The sequence below is a fragment of the Cygnus atratus genome, chromosome 26, assembly GCF_013377495.2.
Source record: "Cygnus atratus isolate AKBS03 ecotype Queensland, Australia chromosome 26, CAtr_DNAZoo_HiC_assembly, whole genome shotgun sequence".
Taxonomy (NCBI): Eukaryota; Metazoa; Chordata; class Aves; order Anseriformes; family Anatidae; genus Cygnus; species Cygnus atratus.
Window position 1 is genome coordinate 4,565,351 of NC_066387.1, and position 18,741 is coordinate 4,584,091.

General features: G+C 65.4%; 1 protein-coding gene across 1 annotated transcript in view; it reads left to right on the plus strand.

Moving 5' to 3' along the window:
• UNC13A (unc-13 homolog A) overlaps positions 1-18,741 on the plus strand; it is a 29,823-nt gene that overhangs the window by 6,906 nt on the left and 4,176 nt on the right. Inside the window, exons 10-39 of the mRNA XM_035569692.1 lie at positions 350-466; positions 1,766-2,335; positions 3,359-3,452; positions 4,229-4,278; positions 5,052-5,139; positions 6,021-6,026; positions 6,113-6,184; positions 6,441-6,660; positions 6,909-7,136; positions 7,541-7,682; positions 7,864-8,033; positions 8,340-8,455; positions 8,558-8,721; positions 8,908-9,070; positions 10,839-10,907; positions 11,035-11,124; positions 11,212-11,346; positions 11,552-11,685; positions 11,907-11,992; positions 12,237-12,363; positions 12,450-12,546; positions 12,677-12,820; positions 13,305-13,388; positions 13,629-13,706; positions 13,947-14,035; positions 14,167-14,319; positions 14,437-14,560; positions 15,754-15,759; positions 17,535-17,573; positions 18,425-18,454. Coding sequence (XP_035425585.1) covers positions 350-466; positions 1,766-2,335; positions 3,359-3,452; positions 4,229-4,278; positions 5,052-5,139; positions 6,021-6,026; positions 6,113-6,184; positions 6,441-6,660; positions 6,909-7,136; positions 7,541-7,682; positions 7,864-8,033; positions 8,340-8,455; positions 8,558-8,721; positions 8,908-9,070; positions 10,839-10,907; positions 11,035-11,124; positions 11,212-11,346; positions 11,552-11,685; positions 11,907-11,992; positions 12,237-12,363; positions 12,450-12,546; positions 12,677-12,820; positions 13,305-13,388; positions 13,629-13,706; positions 13,947-14,035; positions 14,167-14,319; positions 14,437-14,560; positions 15,754-15,759; positions 17,535-17,573; positions 18,425-18,454 — 3,685 coding nt within the window. The remainder of the gene's footprint in view (positions 1-349; positions 467-1,765; positions 2,336-3,358; positions 3,453-4,228; positions 4,279-5,051; positions 5,140-6,020; positions 6,027-6,112; positions 6,185-6,440; positions 6,661-6,908; positions 7,137-7,540; positions 7,683-7,863; positions 8,034-8,339; positions 8,456-8,557; positions 8,722-8,907; positions 9,071-10,838; positions 10,908-11,034; positions 11,125-11,211; positions 11,347-11,551; positions 11,686-11,906; positions 11,993-12,236; positions 12,364-12,449; positions 12,547-12,676; positions 12,821-13,304; positions 13,389-13,628; positions 13,707-13,946; positions 14,036-14,166; positions 14,320-14,436; positions 14,561-15,753; positions 15,760-17,534; positions 17,574-18,424; positions 18,455-18,741) is intronic.

An 18,741-nucleotide genomic window follows, 5' to 3' on the forward strand; every position in this document is an offset into this window, starting at 1 on the left:
AGGGACGATGGAGAGGTGAGGAAGAGGAGGGGGACGGTGCCGGCCCCGAGCCTCTCCTCGCTGGAGACCGCAGAGGAGTTCTCGACCTCTCTTGGGTCAACCCGCTCCTCTGTCCCCAGCGGCGTCCCCAAGCCCCGAGCGAGCCGGGGACGCAGACGTGGCCATAGGGCAGGTGGGGACGAGCCACATGGTCACAGCTCCCCGCCAGCACAAGGTGCCAGCCCCGTCCCCAGGACGGAGCCCCCCCAGCCGACGTCCCCGCAGCGGCGGGGGATGCTGGGGCACGGCGGGTGGTGGCGGCGCAGCGCCGGGACCTCGCTGACCATCGTCTTCCTCTCCTCCCCGGCAGACGCTACGGTAGCGTAGACTCTGCCACAAACGACGCTGAGTCCGCTTCCGCGTCGAGCAGGCGGACCAGCCGCCAGCCTTCCCTTGAGAGCAGGCGGTCCCTAGACCTATCGGATAGGTGGGTTGCGTCCTCGTCGCGTGCCGTGTGCCGTCGCAGAGTGCTGTGGTCGCTCCTTGCAGCCGCGGTGAGGCCAACACCAGTCCCGGCAAGGGCGGCTTCGCCCCCGCCGTGGGTCCCCCCAGCACGGGAGCAGCCTTGGGATGCTCCGAGGGGGGGAGGAGGGGGGGTATTTTCGCCCCTCTTGCTGCTGTGCCGGAGCCGGCGGTGGGGATGTGCCCGTGTCGGGGCACGGCGATCAGCTCCCCATCACGGCACGGGAGCCGGTGCTGCGGGGACACGAAGGCCGCCTGCGTCCCCGACCACCTCCCATGCTGCTAGAGCTCGCCAGGCAAAAGCCCTTCGCAGTGATTTCGGACCCTGAGACTTGCCCAGGGGCCCCGCTTGGGCCAGGATCAGGCTGGGTTTCCAGGCACGAGCCGTGTCTCCTGCACCCCCGTGCCCCAAGCCCCCTTCCCTGAGGAACCCCCCTGTTGCTGGATGATGCCTGTGCCCCTGGGTGTCCCCAGTGCCCCTGGGTGTCCCCATTGCCCCGCTCCCCGCAGCGTGTCCCCAGCCTCCCGCTGGCTCCCTGCCTCCCCCAGGGCGCTGCCCGACCCCTTCCCGTGTCCCCCCTCGCCCACCCCAAGCCCCGGCTGGAGACGTGGTGTCGGCCTCTTCCTAGGCATGTCCCTGTCCCTGTCCTGTCTGCATGTGTGCTTCTGTGAGTCCCCGCAGCCCCGCGGCCACCGGGCCACCCTGTCCCCAGCAGCACCTGTGGGATGCGAGGAGTCCCCCTGCCCTGCTGCACCCATGGGTGCAGGCAGCAGCGAGAGGAGGGTGCAGCGGGAAGGGGGTGGTGGAAAGGGCCTGGCCCCACAAAAAGAGCGGGGAGGGGACCCCGGGGCAGTGTCTGTGGGGAGAGGGTGTCCGTGAGGGGTGCAGGAGAGTGGGGATGGGGTTGGGGGGCAGATTTTGCAGGACGGGGGGGCAGGAGGCCAGAGCCAGCTGTGGGTGCCACCCTGCCACGCTGTGCCCCCACCCTTGGCAGGGGTGAGCCCAGGGGACAGCCACGAAGGTCCGGCCCCCCCAGCACCCCAGCCTGGGGGTCCAGTCCCAGCCTTGGGTGCCTTCGTGCCTTCGACCGCCAGGACGAGGAGCCCGGTGCCCACCCAGGGGCACGTCCCAGGGGAGCCCCCGCCACGCCAACCCCATCCAGCCCTGCTACCGTGGGGTCCTTGGGGGGCGAGGGGGCACGGGGCAGGCGGTGCCGTGGCACGGACCCACGGGAACCCCGTCCTTGTCCCCCTCGCCCCGCAGCCCCACGGGGAGCAGCCGCTACGCCTCGTCGGCCGAGCTGAGCCAGGGCAGCTCCCAGCTGAGCGAGGACTTCGAGAACGAGAGCCTGCGGGACTCGGAGCTGGACGAGCGGGACGGCGACTCCTACCACTCCTGCCACAGCTCCGTCAGCTACCGCAAGGACTCGCCGCGCTGGGAGGAGGACGAGGACGACGACCTCTACCTGGAGGAGGAGGAGGAGGAGTTCAACGAGGACTACAGCGAGAATGAGGAAGGCTACCCCAAGGAGGAGGAGGAAGAGGAGGAAGAGCTGCGGGAGCCGGGCCCCTATGAAGCCCCTGAGCACGACGCCTACCCCCCGACGCAGAAAGCGCAGCAGCAGCAGCAGCAGGTCCCGCAGCCCCAGCAGCCCCAGCTGGTCCCGCAGGCAAAGCCGCAGCAGCAGGAGAGGAAGGAGGAGAGGAAGGAGGAGAGGAGGGAGGACAAGGACACCTCTGTCCCACAAGAGACCCCGGAGGCCCAGCGGGGAGGGGAAGAAGCCCCCCTGCCAGAGGGAGAGCCCGAGCCCGAGCCCCCCAAACCAGCAGAGAGGTAGGAGAGTGATTTTGTCCTGGGGTGGCACCAGGGTGGCACCATGCTGGGGACACTGGGGATGCTCTGGACCCTCCAAACCAGCTGTGGTGGCTCTGCTGTCACCTGTGCCCCCTGCCTGGGGAGAGCCCCAGCCAGCAGCTGGGCACCAACACGGTCAGAGGAGGGAATTTGGTGAAAGCTCGGCCGTGGTCTCCCGTGCTGCACAGAGGAGGTGGGGGTGGTTGAGTCCCTGGCACGGCACGTGGATAATTCAGATGCTGGTCGCTGCCTTCAATTTCTGAATGCGCCCGTTTTGCCATGGTTCGGTGAGCACAACAGCTCCGCGCAGAGGGGAAGCTTTCTGGTCTTTTATTTGGTTTAAATTATAGACTGGACCTGGGGAACCTCTGATTTAAAGGAAGGCGCAATGATTTTTTTGCATGAAAAAAGTCTTTTTTAGGCACAAGGGCTGGCTAGAGCCCTGGCAAAGGTGCCGTCAGTTCAGGTCTGCCTGCAGTGCCCGTTCTGTGGGCAGCCACTGCGTGGTCCCACACTGGGGACCACCGATAAGCACGGGTGAGGTCCCGCAGGGTGTCCCCAGCTCCCCATGGCCTCATCCAGGCACCATCCCCGCTGCCACCTCACACCGGGCTCTCCAGGAGCCCGGGAGGTTCGGAGCATTTCTCTTCTTTTCCTCCTTGTCTGGATTTTACAAAGAGAGGAGGAAAACAACCCCATCAGCACGTCCAGGCTGGAAATTCATCCCTGGGCACATCCACCTGCTCCTAGCCCCGGTGTGGTGGGAAGCCCTCCAGCTCCCTTGGGTGCCCGGGGCAAGGTCCCCTAAGGGCGAGGGGACTTCGGCTTCTCGCTCTGCCTTGGGCCCTTTCCTTGGGACTTGCCACCACTGCAGTCCTCCCTGGTAGGAAAGTGACGTTTGCCATGGCCAGGTTTGCTCAGGACCCGTTTGGATCCCTAAACCTCGTCCGTGCCCGCGTCCCGGTGCCGTGCTGGCGGTGAGTGGGCTGTGTGTCCTTGCAGGGAGCCGGCGGAGGCGGAGGTGCAGGACCCCAAAGCGCGAGCCAAGGCCAACTGGCTGAGAGCCTTCAACAAGGTCTGCCTGCAGCTGCAGGAGGTGAGTGTCCCTGTGGCACGGCACGGCACGGCGAGCCCTGCCTGGCACCTCTGCCGCCCACCCCATGGCGTCCCGCACCTCGAGGGCAGTGGGGACCTGGCTGTCCCCAGCCCGTCGGTGGCCCCATGAGGGGCAGGGAGCACTGAGGACCTTCCCCGTGTGTGCTGCATGCCGGTGCCAGCCCCTCCGCCCCGTCCCCTGCGTTGCGCTGACACTTTTTTGTTCTGTTTTTAGACTCCATCCTCCATCTTTTCTTTTTGTTTTGGCTCTGGATTCACCCCACGGGGCTTCGGTCCCCCTCCCTGCCGCTTCTCTTTTCAGTTCTCCACCACCATGGCCCTTGCGCCCGCGTCTCCCCTGCCCGCAGGGGAGGGCTGTAGCCTGCCTGCAGGTAAGCATGTCCGAAAGGAACTGGCCCCGCTCCGTGCGTGCCTTCCCCGTGTGCGTGTGTGTGTGCAGGGATTGCCCCGGGAGGGAGGAAGAATTGGCTCTTTCCTCCTTTTTTTCCCCCCCAAAAAATTCCCCGGGGGTCCCTGCACACACCCCCTTTCCTGCCATCTCCCCCGGCTCCAGCTCTGCTGTGCCTCCGAGCGCTGCTCCCACTCCCTGAAAGCTGCGGTTCTGCACGGTGCAGCCGTCCCCACCCAACTCCTCCACCGAGCTTTCGGGGCCGTTTGGCCCCCTCTCACCCTGCTCAGCCTCTCAAAGCTATTGTAGAGCCCCATCCTTTTAGGACCAGGTGCCAGGTGCTCACAGCCCCCCCCTGTGTTTTGCAGGCCCGCGGGGAAGGCGATGGAGAAGCTAAATCGCTGTGGTTCAAAGGCGGGTGAGTACCTGGGGAGCGTGGGGCTGGCCCCTCCTGCCAGCTGTAGGATGGGATGAGTGCTTTGTGGGGCTGGGGAGAGCTGTGGGGCAGTTGGCCCCATGAGCTGGGGGCCGGGTTTTTGGGCTGGAAGATGGTCGTTTGGTACTTTTGGAGATGTCCCTGGCTGCTGCTGTGTCCCCAAAGAGGCACCGCCAAGGGAGGTGAGTGGGACAGGGGGGACAGAGCCGGGCAGCAGCTCCCGCATCCCTCCTGCTGTCCGGGACCTGAGCGATGCCACAGGGCACCCCGAGCCCCCACCATGCCCTCACCGGCAGCCCTGCTCCGCACTGAAAAGCCCCCAAAGGCTGTTTTTCACTCCATTTCCCTCTGCACCACTGCAGCAAACCGGCTCAACATGGGGCAAGCCGCAGCTTTCCAGCAGCACCCCCTTCCCTGCGCCTTCCAGCCCAGCCCCGGTGGGGCTCTGTTGCTACCCAGGAGCGTGGGGGTCCCCTCCTGCCTCAGTTTCCCCTTCCCCGCTGACTCTCCTCTCTCTTGCAGGCCTGGCGGCGGGCTGATCATTATAGACAGCATGCCGGACATACGCAAGCGAAAACCCATCCCCTTAGTTAGCGATTTGGTGAGGTTCCTCCCGTAACGCCTTGCACCCCACAGCCGCCGGCTTCGCTCCCGCTGGACCGCGCCGCCCGCGCCCCGCTCCCCGGCTGCCTCTAACATGCCTTGTGTTCTCTGTTCTCTCTCCTCCGGCCTGGCTTGGCCGCCCCCGGCTGCAGGGGGGCGGCGGTAAGGTTTCTGCGCTGCATTAACAGCATGCCCGACATTAAGCCCGGACGCAAATCTCTCCCTCTAGTCAGCGATCTGGTGAGCGCGGGCCGAGGGGTTAAAGGGAGAGCACCCTTGGGTGCTGCCGGCTGGCCCCGCCGAGCAGCCTCTGCTCCTGATGGTGGTGGGGGGGGGGGGTCCCGGGCTGATTTGGGGTCTCCTGGCCCAGGACCGCGGTTGGGGGCTGCGAGGGCAGCGTGGCCGGGCTCTCCCCACCCAAGGGTGCTTCTCTTTAACGGAGCTGCAGGGTCCCGACACCAAGCATCAGCCCGAGGCGTCTGGTTTCCTGAGTTTTGCTGGTGCCACAAGAGCACGGACGTGTCCCCAGTCCCCTCCTGTCCCACCCACCCGTGGTCCCCAGGGCTCGGGTGGTGACGGTGCCAAGCAGATGGACCCGTGTGCTGCAGGAGTGCTGGGTTTTGGAGCCCGTGCTCTCCTCCCCAGCATCGTGATGGGCTGTGCCATCCCCTCGCTGGGCACCGCAGTCCCATCCAGCCCCTGCAATGCACAGGGTCCCCCTACTGTCACCTCTGGTGACAAAAGACAGCGATTTTGGAAACCAGACACCTGTTGTGCCCAGAATTAGGTGCCCTTCACCTTTTTCCTCCACCTCCAGGGTGTCTCCGTCCTGTCCCCAGCCCCCTGCCCCATCCCACCCCGCTGCTCCCCCCCGCTGCCCTTGTCCCCAGCCCGCTCAGGGCACCTGCTGATGCTTCTGCTGTGCTGTGTCGGTGTCGGGGTTTCGGGATGCTGGGTTGCGGGTGGCAGTGGGGTGGGCACTGTGGGAGGGAGGAGGTGGGGGCTGCTGCCTTGTCCTGGTGGGATTTGGCAGGGGACAAAGCGGGGACACTCGTTCTGCTGTGAAATGGCTCCTAATAACGGCCTTTAATTCCCTCCTCGCTGGCCCTGGCTGCCTGCAGGCAATGGTGAGTGCCCCCACCCCAGTCCTGGGGGTCTCGGACCCACGGCGAGGGGCCGTGCTGGATCTGGGGTCTCTGTTTCTTTCCCACAGTCCTTGGTCCAGTCCAGGAAAGCAGGAATCACATCCGCGCTGGCGTCAAGCACCTTAAACAACGAGGAGCTGGTAGGTGCCAGGCGGGATGGGGTGTGGGGCGGTGACAGTGACGGGGACGCGGGGTCCACGCTCCATCCTCCTCTGGCAATAACAATGCAGCCACCGTGCTCACAGACACGTTTGGGGACAGTGGCATTTGTCCTGTGCCTGCTCTACATGCTGCTGAGCTCGTCCCCATCCAGCGGTGACACTTCGGGTGGCCCAACACCTGTGGTTGGGGGCTCTGCGTGAGCTTCTCCCCCCTCTCTCTCCCTTCCTTGCCCAGAAAAACCATGTTTACAAGAAGACCCTGCAAGCCTTAGTGTACCCCATCTCCTGCACGACGCCCCACAACTTCGAGGTGTGGACGGCCACCACCCCCACCTACTGCTACGAGTGCGAGGGGCTGCTCTGGGGCATCGCCCGGCAGGGCATGCGCTGCGCCGAGTGCGGCGTGAAGTGCCACGAGAAGTGCCAGGACCTGCTCAACGCCGACTGCCTGCAGAGTAAGGGGCCATCGCCTGTGGCCTTCTCCCTTCTCGCCTCGGGGTGGCACGGAGCGAGCTAGCAGTGATTTGGGAGCCGGTCTCATGCTGCGTGCGTAGGGAGGCGGTGAGCAGGGCAGAGCTGCTCTGGGCAGGGTGTAAACCCCTCCAAGTTTGAATTTGTTCATTGTGGTGAGCTTGGGGAGGTCTCAGCTCTTTCCCAGGCACTGTCTGTCCCCCCCATCCCACCTGTCACTGTCCTCTCCCAGGGGCAGCGGAGAAGAGCTCCAAGCATGGAGCAGAGGACCGGACCCAGAACATCATCATGGTGCTCAAAGACCGCATGAAGATCCGGGAGCGCAACAAGCCGGAGATCTTCGAGCTGATCCAGGAGGTGTTTGGGGTCACCAAGACCATGCACACGCAGCAGATGAAGGCGGTGAAGCAGAGCGTCCTGGACGGCACCTCCAAGTGGTCGGCCAAGATCAGCATCACGGGTGGGCACCGGCCACGCCTGGCGCCCCATGCTGCGGGGACCCTGCGGCCCTGCACGGGGTGTCCCTGCGGGCACAGCTCCTGCTGCCCCTGGCTGATCCCTCTAAGAGCCAGAGCATTTGGGGCGAGAGTGGAGACGTGCTCCATGAGCCACGCTGTCCCTCCGCACACCTCTTGTCCCTGCAGATGTGGCTGTCCCCATGCACAAGCACGCTTCGTGCGCCAGCCCTCCGTGTCCTGCAGAGTGGCTTTGGTCCCTGGGGCTCTGTGGGGCAACACTGGGGTGACATCGGGTGCTCCTCATGGGGACCTCGGTGTGGCCACAGCACTGACTTTGCTCTCTGTTCTCTCCACTATGCCACACGTGTGCCTGGCGTGGATGGGTGTATGTGTCGTGCCGTGCCAGTCGTTTGTGCCCAGGGCCTGCAAGCAAAGGATAAGACGGGCTCCAGTGACCCATACGTTACCGTCCAAGTTGGAAAGACAAAAAAAAGGACTAAAACTATCTACGGCAATCTCAACCCGGTCTGGGAGGAGAATTTCCATTTGTAAGTTGGCCCCCAGCCCTTTCAGCCCCTCCCTGGCCGTTTGGGTGGTGGACGGCAGGGACCTGCCCCAGCTGAGGACAAAGGGGGCTGCTGGGTGCCAGGGCTGTCCCTAGGCCTGGTTTGGGGAACCGGAGGCCGGGTTTCCCTGCTCACCCCGGGACTTGCCGCCTCTCTCCCCCAGCGAGTGCCATAACTCCTCCGACCGCATCAAGGTCCGCGTCTGGGACGAAGACGACGACATCAAGTCCCGCGTCAAGCAGCGCTTCAAGAGGGAGTCTGACGACTTCCTGGGCCAGACGATCATTGAGGTGCGGACGCTGAGCGGGGAGATGGACGTCTGGTACAACCTCGGTAAGCAGCTGTCCATGTGCCACCGCCCTTTTGCAAAGGGAGCTTTTGGCTTGTTGGTGTGGGGTCATTATCATTTGATATCATTTGATATCAGGATCAAGTGTTTGCATGGAGTCACTCAGGGAAACTGAGGCACAGAGAGGGGCCCCGTCCCTGTAGTACCTGAGGATCCAGCTGCATCCCTCTCTGTGATGCCTTGGTTGCTTTGTACTCTGGACCCTCCGCGATGGGGCTGTTACAGGATGGGGGTGAGCAGAGCAGCTCCGGGGGGGCTCACTCCTCACCCCGCTCTCTGTGCCCCCCCAGACAAGCGGACGGACAAGTCGGCCGTGTCGGGAGCCATCCGGCTGCACATCAGTGTGGAGATCAAGGGCGAGGAGAAGGTGGCTCCCTACCACGTGCAGTACACGTGCCTGCACGAGGTGAGCCACGCACGGACCACATCTCCACAGCACAACGCACTGGTCCCCGCCATGCCACCGCCGGCCCCGGGGACCTGATGGGACTCGCGTGTGTGCCCCCAGAACCTTTTCCACTTTGTGACGGATTTGCAAAACAACGGCGTGGTGAAGATCCCCGACGCCAAGGGGGATGATGCCTGGAAGGTGTACTTTGACGAGACGGCGCAGGAGATCGTGGATGAGTTTGCCATGCGCTACGGGGTGGAGTCCATCTACCAGGCCATGACGTGAGTTCCTTGCCCCTGGTGTCACACCAAGCCTGAGCCTTGTCCTCCCCTCCCGCTGCTGTTTGTGCTCCCACCCTCACCATGGGGACACACACCCACCCCGCACGCGTGTGCTCGCCACCTTCTCCATGAGCACCCCGAGCCCCGCGGCACCCAGCGCCCTCACCTCCCTCCTCTCCCCGCCAGGCATTTTGCCTGCCTCTCCTCCAAGTACATGTGCCCGGGGGTGCCGGCGGTGATGAGCACCCTGCTCGCCAACATCAACGCCTACTACGCCCACACCACCGCCTCCACCAACGTCTCGGCCTCCGACCGCTTTGCCGCTTCCAATTTCGGGGTAAGTCCGATGGTGCGTAAACACTCCTTCCTTCTTCTTCTCTTTTCTCTGGGGATGGGGTGGGGGGCGAAAAGGGGGCGAAAAGGGCCGTGCAAGGCAGCTCCCCACCCAACGGCAGCTGGGCAGCGGGTATTGGCCCCTGCTTGCCCCCAGATTCATCCCTCTCCCATTTTTGGGGGAAGAAAATGAGCCACCACCTTCCTAGGAGAAGGCCTAAATTCGCTCCCAAAATTATTATGGTGAAAGCTGGCTTGAAGTCAGGGCTGGCTGGGATGGCAACACGCCGTGCACCCTCAGTGCCAAAGCTGGCCGGGAGCTTTGCGCAGCCCTGCACGCGTCGGGTGCGAGCCCAGACCGCCGCAAACTCGCCCGGCTGTGCCAGCACCCATGGGTGCCTCGCTGAAAGGGGCTGAGTTTGCACCGGGACTGGGTGCGCCCGTGGGGATGCGGGTGAGGAGGGGGCTGCGCTCTCACCCCAGCTGCCCCCGCGTCTCCCCTGGGTGCACGCGGGCGCTGCGGGGTCGGAGCCCAGCCCCGGTTAGGGTGAAGCGCTGGGTAGCGAGGGACGGGATAGTGAGAGCCGAGCGAGCCGTGCCGCAGGGCCGTGCGGAAGGAGGAGACCACACGACAAACCTTTTCTCTGACGTGGAGGGTTTTAAAAACTTGTTTCTTTCTCTTTTTTTAGAGAGCCTAAGGCTGGGTCCTAAAGTGCCCGGCCGTGTCGCTTTATCCCCGAGTGCCAGCGTGTCCGGTTTTAAGCGCGCTGCAGCCGCTCGGTGCCGGGGGCTGTTGCCGTCTCCGGCGCTCCGAAGGTTTGCGGGCGCCAGCGCAGGCTGCGGGCTCGGCCGAGCTGCGGCCAGGTGGACGTGGGACTCGTCCCCGGCCCCACTTGGAGGCAGGGGGATGCCGGGTCCTGGGACAGCCCCGGCTCCATCACAGCCGACGTGGGGGTGTGCAACTCGCCCCCCCCCCCCCCCCAGCACAGGGGCACGGCAAAGTGCCTCCCAGTTGTTTTGCCTCCATCTCAGATGCCTGATTTGCAACCCGATGTGAGGTTCGCATCCCTTCACCCTGTGCTAAGTGGTTGGGAGCTGAGTTAAAGCCTCTCATCCCCAAAGACCATCAGCCCACGGCATTTCCCCTCCGAGCAGCCTGGGCAGGGAAGCAAGGAGCCCTCAGAGCACCCACCTCCTGCTTTGTCCAACAACGCTCTTTGTCTCCAGCGGCCTTGCTTTGTCTTGAAGCAGCTCAGACCCAAAGCTGGGCAAACGCAGCCCCAACAGCACAGCTGCTCTCCCCATGCCCTTTTTTCCTGAGCTCTCCGAAGGCTTCGTTCCCGGGGCTGCGCAGCCTGGAGGTGCGATGCTGCAGCCCCCTCCTTGCTCCTGCCTCGAGCCCAGGCTTGGAGGCATCTGAGCGGGCAGGGCAGGGGTCCCCCCGTCCCCCTCCGGCACAGCAAGAGCTGAGGGGATGCATGCTCCTGCCTCTCGGTCCTGCACCGAGGGGTCCCCACTCTGCAGGGGCCACGCGTGCCCTGGAGCCACCGAGAGCTGCCACCGAGCCCCGGTCACCGGAGAGCACGGGCTGCTCCGTGGGCACCCCAGCACCCAGGCACAGGGTGGCAGCACTAGGGAAGGAAGGCAGGGATGGAGGCAGGAGGGGAGGCAGGGTGGCAGGACAGGGACGAGCGGGCTGGGGCACAGAGGCAGGCGCAGCAGGGAGGGGGGCGGCCCCCGCTTCCATCCCCCCATTCACCTGGCCCCGGGGCGTTTCTCCGCAGAAAGAGCGGTTCGTCAAACTCCTCGACCAGCTGCACAACTCACTGCGCATCGACCTCTCCATGTACCGGGTAAGGCACTGCCGAGCCTCAGTTTTAGTCATTTTAATGTTTAATAAGGTCTGCTTTCACCTCCCCCCAGCAAGAGTTCTGTCAGCAACTCTTCTTTTGCCACCAACTCTTCTTTTTTCTCCCCCAGAATAACTTCCCTGCCAGCAGTCCCGAGCGGCTGCAGGACCTCAAGTCCACGGTGGATTTGCTGACCAGCATCACCTTTTTCCGGATGAAGGTATTTGCCCTCTCGGGATTTGCAGCTTTGGAGCCCGGGCTCCCCGGCTGCCGGCCCTGCCCACAGCCCCGCTGCCTCCCCACGCAGGTCCAGGAGCTGCAGAGCCCGCCCCGAGCCAGCCAGGTGGTGAAGGACTGCGTGAAAGCCTGCCTCAACTCCACCTACGAGTACATCTTCAACAACTGCCACGAGCTCTACAGCCGCGAGTACCAGACGGACCCGGTGCGTGGTCCTGGGCCACCGGGTGCTGCAGGGACCCCGTTGCTCCCCTCCATCCATCCCCTGCCCTTCTCTGTCACCCTCCTGCGCTCGTCCTTCCCTTCTCCCCCCCCCCCCCCCGTGATGCTCCCCATGAGCCTCGCCACAAAAGCGAGCCCCGTGGGGCAGACGGGTGACCGGAGCCTCTGCTGTGCCCCCATCGCTCCAGACCAAGAAGGGAGAGGTGCCCCCCGAGGAGCAGGGGCCCAGCATCAAAAACCTGGATTTCTGGTCCAAGCTCATCACCCTGATCGTGTCCATTATCGAAGAGGACAAGAACTCCTACACGCCCTGCCTGAACCAGTGAGTCACCGATTAATTTTTCGCCAAGAAAGGGACGCTCGGGGGGATGCTCACAATGTGCCAGCAAAGCTGGGTTTGTCCTTTGGACATGGGGCGCAGCATCCCTTGTACAGCTGGAGAAACTGAGGCAGCAGGGAGGAGGCTGGGGGCTGGATCTGCAGTCACGGGGGCTCCTTCTCACGCTCTGAGCACCTTGTGCCCACGCTGCCCCCCTGCCCCAGGTTCCCCCAGGAGCTGAATGTGGGGAAGATCAGCGCCGAGGTGATGTGGAACCTCTTTGCGCAGGACATGAAGTACGCAATGGAGGGTGAGTGCCCCCCCGCCGCCCCGCGCTGGGCCGAGGAGCTGGGCGGGAGCCACCTCAAATATTCCCCTGGAGAAACAGGCAAACCCATTTCACCCCTCATCAAAACCACGCTTAGCTTAAATCCCTCCCAAGAGGCACTTCCATCTTCTCCCCATCCCCCTGGCATCCCTGGAGCTGCCCAAATTCCCCCGCCAGGGTTTGGGGCTGGAAGCAACTGCCCCGCGCTCTCACCTTCCCCGTGCAGAGCACGACAAGCACCGCCTGTGCAAGAGCGCCGACTACATGAACCTGCACTTCAAGGTGAAGTGGCTGTACAACGAGTACGTCACCGAGCTGCCCTCCTTCAAGAGCCGCGTGCCCGAGTACCCCGCGTGAGTGCAGCCCGGGGCAGGGGGCCGGGCAGGGGGCTCGCGGCTCCACGCTGCCCAGTCTCACCGGGGACGTGCCTCTCTTCCAGCTGGTTTGAGCCCTTCGTTATCCAGTGGCTGGACGAGAACGAGGAGGTGTCGCGGGATTTCCTGCATGGAGCGCTGGAGCGGGACAAGAAGGACGGGGTAAGGCCGGGGCAGCCGATGGGCGCAGGAGCATCCCAGGCTGCTGCAGGGGGACGATGCCCGGCGTGTCCCCACTGGGGCTGAAGTCCCTCGTCCCCGCCGACCGCTCACCCTTCCTCTCGCCCCCCAGTTCCAGCAGACATCGGAGCATGCGCTCTTCTCCTGCTCCGTGGTGGACGTCTTCTCCCAGCTCAACCAGAGCTTTGAGATCATCAAGAAGCTCGAGTGCCCCGACCCGCAGATCGTCGGGCACTACATGCGGAGGTTTGCCAAGGTGGGCAGCTCATGGGGGGTCCCAGCACCCCCGGGACCCCAGCCCCCCGCGCCAACCCGGTGCCCTCTCTGCCACCTCCCATCCAGCTGTGGAGCACAAAGTGCGCGCTGCTCAAGCGGACGTGCCACCACCAGACCCCGTGTGTCTCCCCGCTTCGCTAGCATGGGCCATTATCTAATGAATGTGTTGATTAGTTAATTAATCTCAATTAATTAAATGCCACTGGCTCGATGCAGCGTGGGAGGGAGCTGCAGGCGTGCTCGGCAGCCGGTGCCTTCCTGCCTGTGCCAGCACGGAGCTGCCCGCGGAGACCGGGTGCGCTCGGTCTGGCTGCGCCCACGCTCCCGGCGCATCCGCGGGGACGGGGGTCCCGGTCCCAGCTCGGGGGGTTGCTTTGCTGCCGTGGGACTCACGGTCTTCTCTCCTCCTTCCTCCTTCTGTTTGCCACTCGCCGGGCCGGTCCCTGTCTCTTGTCCGGCTGCAGACCATTAGCAACGTGCTGCTGCAGTATGCTGAGATCATCTCCAAGGATTTCGCCTCGTACTGCTCCAAGGAGAAGGAGAAAGTGGTGACGTATCTCCTGCTGCTCGCCGCTGTCCCCGCGCGGTGGCCCTGGCTGTCATCTAGCTCAGGAGCTGGTCCCCGTGACCAGCCTGCCCTCGGTCTCGGTGCCCGATGGTGGCCCCCAAAATACTGGAGGGCTCGGCACTGTGGGGCTCCGATGCCCCCTATGCAGGGTGGGGGGCTCATAGGGGGCTCTTGCAGCCACGTGTGCTGGTGCTGACCCCTCCCCATCCTGCCCCTCCAGCCCTGCATCCTGATGAACAACATCCAGCAGCTCCGCGTCCAGCTCGAGAAGATGTTTGAAGCCATGGGGGGGAAGGAGGTGCGTACCGGGGGGGTCTCTGGGGGGGGAACCACGGCGAGGGGCCGGATCCGTGCTTTTTCCATGGCTCCACAGCGCTGGAGTGGTCCCAGCTCCTCACTTCTGCACGGGTCACCCCACCCCACCCCACCCCGTCCCACCCTGCTCTCCCACCACACCAGGCACGGACGGTCAGGGTTTGGGGTGCAGAGGCAGCCCCCTGGGGACCCTGCTGTCTTCTCCAACCTGTTCCTTCTCCAGCTGGACACCGAAGCCAGCGACATCCTCAAGGAACTGCAGGTGAAACTCAACAACGTCCTGGACGAGCTGAGCCGAGTCTTTGCCACCAGGTGAGGGGACACGGGCGGTGGGCCAGGGGCTGGGGTCTGGGAGCTGTGGTCGTGGCCGGGCTGGGGGCCTGGGCCACCCTGTGGTGTCACCGGGGGGGGACACTGAGCCGCCCGGGTGCTGCGGTCCCCAGCTTCCAGCCGCACATCGAGGAGTGCGTCAAGCAGATGGGTGACATCCTGGGCCAGGTGAAGGGCACCGGCAACGTCCCTGCCAGCACCTGCAGCAGCGTCGCGCAGGATGCCGACAACGTCCTGCAGCCCATCATGGACCTCCTGGACAGCAAGTGAGTGGGGAGGGGGGCGCAGGGTCCCCCCGATGTCCCCAACCCGCCCCAGAAGCAGGGGGGACCAGCAGGGCTGGGGTGGCCTTGCTGGGACCTTCAGCTCCGTCCCCTCTGCAGCCTGACGCTCTTCGCCAAGATCTGCGAGAAGACGGTGCTGAAGCGGGTGCTGAAGGAGCTCTGGAAGCTGGTGATGAACACGATGGAGAAGACCATCGTCCTGCCCCCGCTCACCGACCAGACGGTGAGTGACAGGGACGGGGACCAGGGATAGGGACCCTGGAGCTGCGGCCACACGGGACGTCGGTGCCAGGGCCCCTCGCTGGCTTCTTGAGGGGTGCAGGCTTCGGTGGCACCCCCAAATGTGTCCCCAGCTCGTGGCTGGGGACAGGATGGAGGAGGGAAAGGTCACCCTCAACCTGGGTGCCCAGTGAAGCCAGTGCCCGCTCAGCTGGCCTCGCCGACGGACTGTCACCTGCCTGCCTTCGTGGCACCAGGAGGGGGGGACCTGTCCTCTCCTCCCCTCCACGCTGGGGCAGCGTCCCGTGCACTGCGCCAGGAGGGGACTGCGGAGATTTGGGGGTGCAGGGGGAGCCTCACTGCGGGGCTGGGGGTGCACAGGCCCAGGGGGACATGGGGCTGGGGCAGAGAAGCCCAGGAATGGTCCCTCTGTGGGGGGAGGTTTCCTGCAGGCTTCAAGGCTCCATGTCAGCGTGCTGTGCGCCTGTCCTCCCCCGCACAGCGAGGCACCCCCAGGCTCTCGGGCAGGGACGGGGAAAGTCCCCCCTTGGGTGACACCAAGGGCTTGGAGCCAGCCACGCAGCTGCGCCTGTCGTTCTTGGTGGCTTTTGTCACTGTCACAGGGCTGGGGTCCGGCTCTGACCTGGAGCCACCAGCTGCTGTCACCTCTGCAGGGCTCTGGGGCTTCTGGCGCTGTGTCGGTGCCACCAGCTCTTGGTCCCCATCCCAGTCCCTGTCCCTCCAAGCCAAGTGTGGCTCTGCCACCCCGCGGTGGCAGCACGCCCTGTGCCAAGGGGAGGTGGCAGGGACGTGCGGGAGGTTGAAAGCCCCACTGGGTGATTTTTTGCAAGGGGAGGCAGCCCTTGGAGGTGTATGGCTGGTCCCTATAGCAGGGCTATGCCCACCCGGGGGGCTCAGGGTGCAGGGCTGCGTGTCGGAGCCATGCATCGAGCGAGGTCCCTGGAGCCGGGTCCCCTTGGGCAGAGCCCCCCGCTGCTGCAGGGAGGGACGGCGCGGCTTGGGATGGGGCCATGGTGCTGACAGCAGGGTATTGACAGCGGGCACTGTGGCACGGCTGGTGGGGGACGCTCCGGGGTTGGCCGGGGCTGGCACCCGGGGTGGGGGACACGGAGGAGGGGGCCAACACTCACACCACGGTTGTTCTCTCCAATTGCTCCGCTCGCCCCTCAATGGCAGATGATTGTAAGTACGGCAGCTCCCTGTCTGTCTGTCTGTGTGTCCGCTGTGTGTCGGTCCTGGCCTCGCCGGTTCCTGTCTCGTGTGGCTGCCCGCGCCCTGCCCGCGCCCTCCTCCGGCCCCCTGCGCCCCGCCGGTCCCCGTCCTCTCGCTGCCCGCTTGGCACCAGCCCCAGCTGGGTTTTTAGTGGGGGGACAGAACCCGGACACCTTTGGGGTGCCTGGATTTGGGGGGTGCAAGGCTCAGTGCTGGGAAGGGGACGGTGATGGGCAGCTGGGGCAATGCCACGCGTTCGGGGCAGCCGAGGCCGGGCTGAGTCCAACTTCTTGCTCTGTGCCGGGGGGGACGGGGGCCACTGGAGCCGGAGCAGGGCGAGCGGTGCGTGCCGGGCAGACGGCGGCTCTTCCTCACCCCTCGTGCCTCAGTTTCCCCATGGCCGGGCTGTGGCCGTGGTGAGGGCGGCGGCTCCCTGGCGGTGGGGAGCATCGTGCTGGGACACGAGGTCCCAGCCAGGCGGCTGGCAGCAGGCGCGAGGCTTTTCCCCGGGCAGGGTACCGGAGCCCGGACTCGCGGCTCCCTTTCTTGGCGCTGCTGCTGGTTCTCAGCACGGCACAGACCGAGCGGCTTCAGTCCATCCTCGTCTGCTTGGTCTGGGGCTGTCCAGGGCAAGGGAAGGGCCACGTCCCCCCGGCCTGAGCCCGCCTCGAGCACAGGAGGCTCAGCAGCGTGGGTGCGACCGGGTGCTGATCTGCAGGGACAAACACTCGTCCCTGTTGCCCCGATGCCTTTCATTTCCAACAGCAGCATTTGGAAAGAACTGGGCCCTGCCCCCTCCTCCCCCCCCAACCCCACATCCCTGGGGAGGGGGGGGGGGGGTGTCTGTGTGGTGCCAGCTCTGTGGGGCACAAGGTCACAAGGTCCTCCTGTCCCCCCATCACCCTGTGCCTCAGTTTCCCTCCAGGGTAGGAAACCCTCCTGGTAGCCCTGCTTGGCCCAACCGTGCTGCTCACCCCCCCGCCTCACCCCTCATCCCCCTATGCCCCCCCCCCCCCCCATCTGCCCCAACCCCCCACAGGCTCTCTCGCCCCCTCCGCTACCCCCTCCTCATTTAGACGTGTTCCAAGCCCCCCAGGAGGCTGCTGCTGACCCCTGCTGTGTGACCCCGCTGTTTGCCCCATCCCTGTGGGGCCTGGGCACGGGGCCATCACTGGGACCAGAGCTCTGCCTGCAAACCCCGACTGTGCCCACCTTCCCGTGCTGTGAGCACCCACTGGTGCTGGAGTGAAGGGGGGGGGGGGTGGGGGGGGTGGGGTGGGGGGGTGCGGCACCAGGGGCTGCCCACACACAGCTCTGGCTGACTCCTGCTGCCCCACAGCCCAGCATCCCATGGGGTCCTGTTCCCTGAGCCCAATATCCCATGGGGGTCCAGTTCCCTCTGAGCCCAGCAGCTGCATCCCAGCAAGGACCGGTCCCCCATGGACCCTACATCCCAGCAGGAACCAGTCCTCCACTGGCCCAGCATCCCAGCAGGAACCAGTTGCCCTCAGCCCAGCACCCCAGGGCGGGGACCAGTCTCCCATCAGTGCAACATCCAGCATCCCAGAGGGACCAGCGCCCCGCTGACCCCGCACCCCAGAGGGACCAGCCCCCCCCATCCCTTAGGAGCTCAGCGATGCCCTCGCCACCAGCCTGCGGCTCCCACGCCTTGCCCATGTCCCCCCCGCCCCATCCCATGCTGCCCCCCCCACGCCACCGCTCAACCTCTGACATTGCTTCTACAGGGCACGCTTTTGAGAAAACATGGCAAGGGGACAGAGAAGGTAAATAGCCCGTGGGCTCCGTGTGTGTCCTCGCCCCGGGGCCACCCTGGTGGCCCCACGCCCGGCCCCCCCCCCCCCCCCCCCCGGGCCTGTCCGTGCTTCCTCTGTCGTGCTGTCTGGCTGTGGCGTGGTGTCGTGTCGCACTGTGCCGTGTTGTCCAGGACGTGTGCGGGATGGGGCCGTGACCCATGTCTGTGTGTTGCGGGGGGTGGTGGTGGTGCCGTGTGTCCCCCCCCCCCGCCTCCATGTGTGTGGGGGGTGTTTTCTGTCCCAGGCAGGCGTGGGGGACGCTGCCCCATGGAGCCGGGCCGGGGTGCTCAGCATCCTGCCAGGGTACGGGGTGCGTGAGCACGAGGGAACCTGGGCACGAGCCCGTCCCAGTGCTGCTGGCCTCAGGAACGGGGCTCTGGGCCGTGCTGGGGGCGTCAGGGTGCTGCTGGGATCCCCTGGATCTCTGCCGCCGCCCCCATCCCCATGCCTGGGGGCCCCAGCAAGGCTCGCCGAGCCCCACGACCCTCCCAAAAGCGTTTGTGCAGGCAGAGCAGGCAGGCGGGCTCTCCCTCCACCCAGGTGCTCCCCACCGCCAGGCTGGGGGCCAGCACGGCCCCAAAGAGCCACACCGGCACCCTGCGGGGCGATGCCGCGGTGCCCAGCCCCGCTGTCCCCGTGCTGTGACTCAGGGGACACCCAGGTCCTGCCCCGCTTCATCCCACTGCTTTCCTCCGCCGGCCGCAATTCCCCAGCCACGGGGGTGGCAGGGAGCGAGCCCCCCCACCCCCCCTCCAGGGACGAGACCTGGCACACTCATCGCAGGCTGCCCGCTGTAACTGTCCCTTGCTGTTCTCTTCCAGAGCAGGGTGAAGCTGCCCAGTCACACTGAAGTAAGGACATGGCTCCTCTGCTCCCCGTCCTTGTCCCGTGCGCTGTGGGGTGGGGGGGGTCCCGGCTCTGGAGCGTGTCCCGCGGGGGGGGTCCCAGCTTTGTAGCGTGTCCCATCGGGCTCCGTTTGACAGCTGCATCCCTGGGCTGCTCACCGGCTGGGGAATGGGGCCAGCAAGGGAAGGGTTAACGGGGCAGGAGCTGGGGCCACAAAAGGTTAATTTGGGGTCGGGGGGGGGGTGTTACAAAATGGAGGTGTGGGGGGGCCAAACCCCTCTGTAAGGCAGCA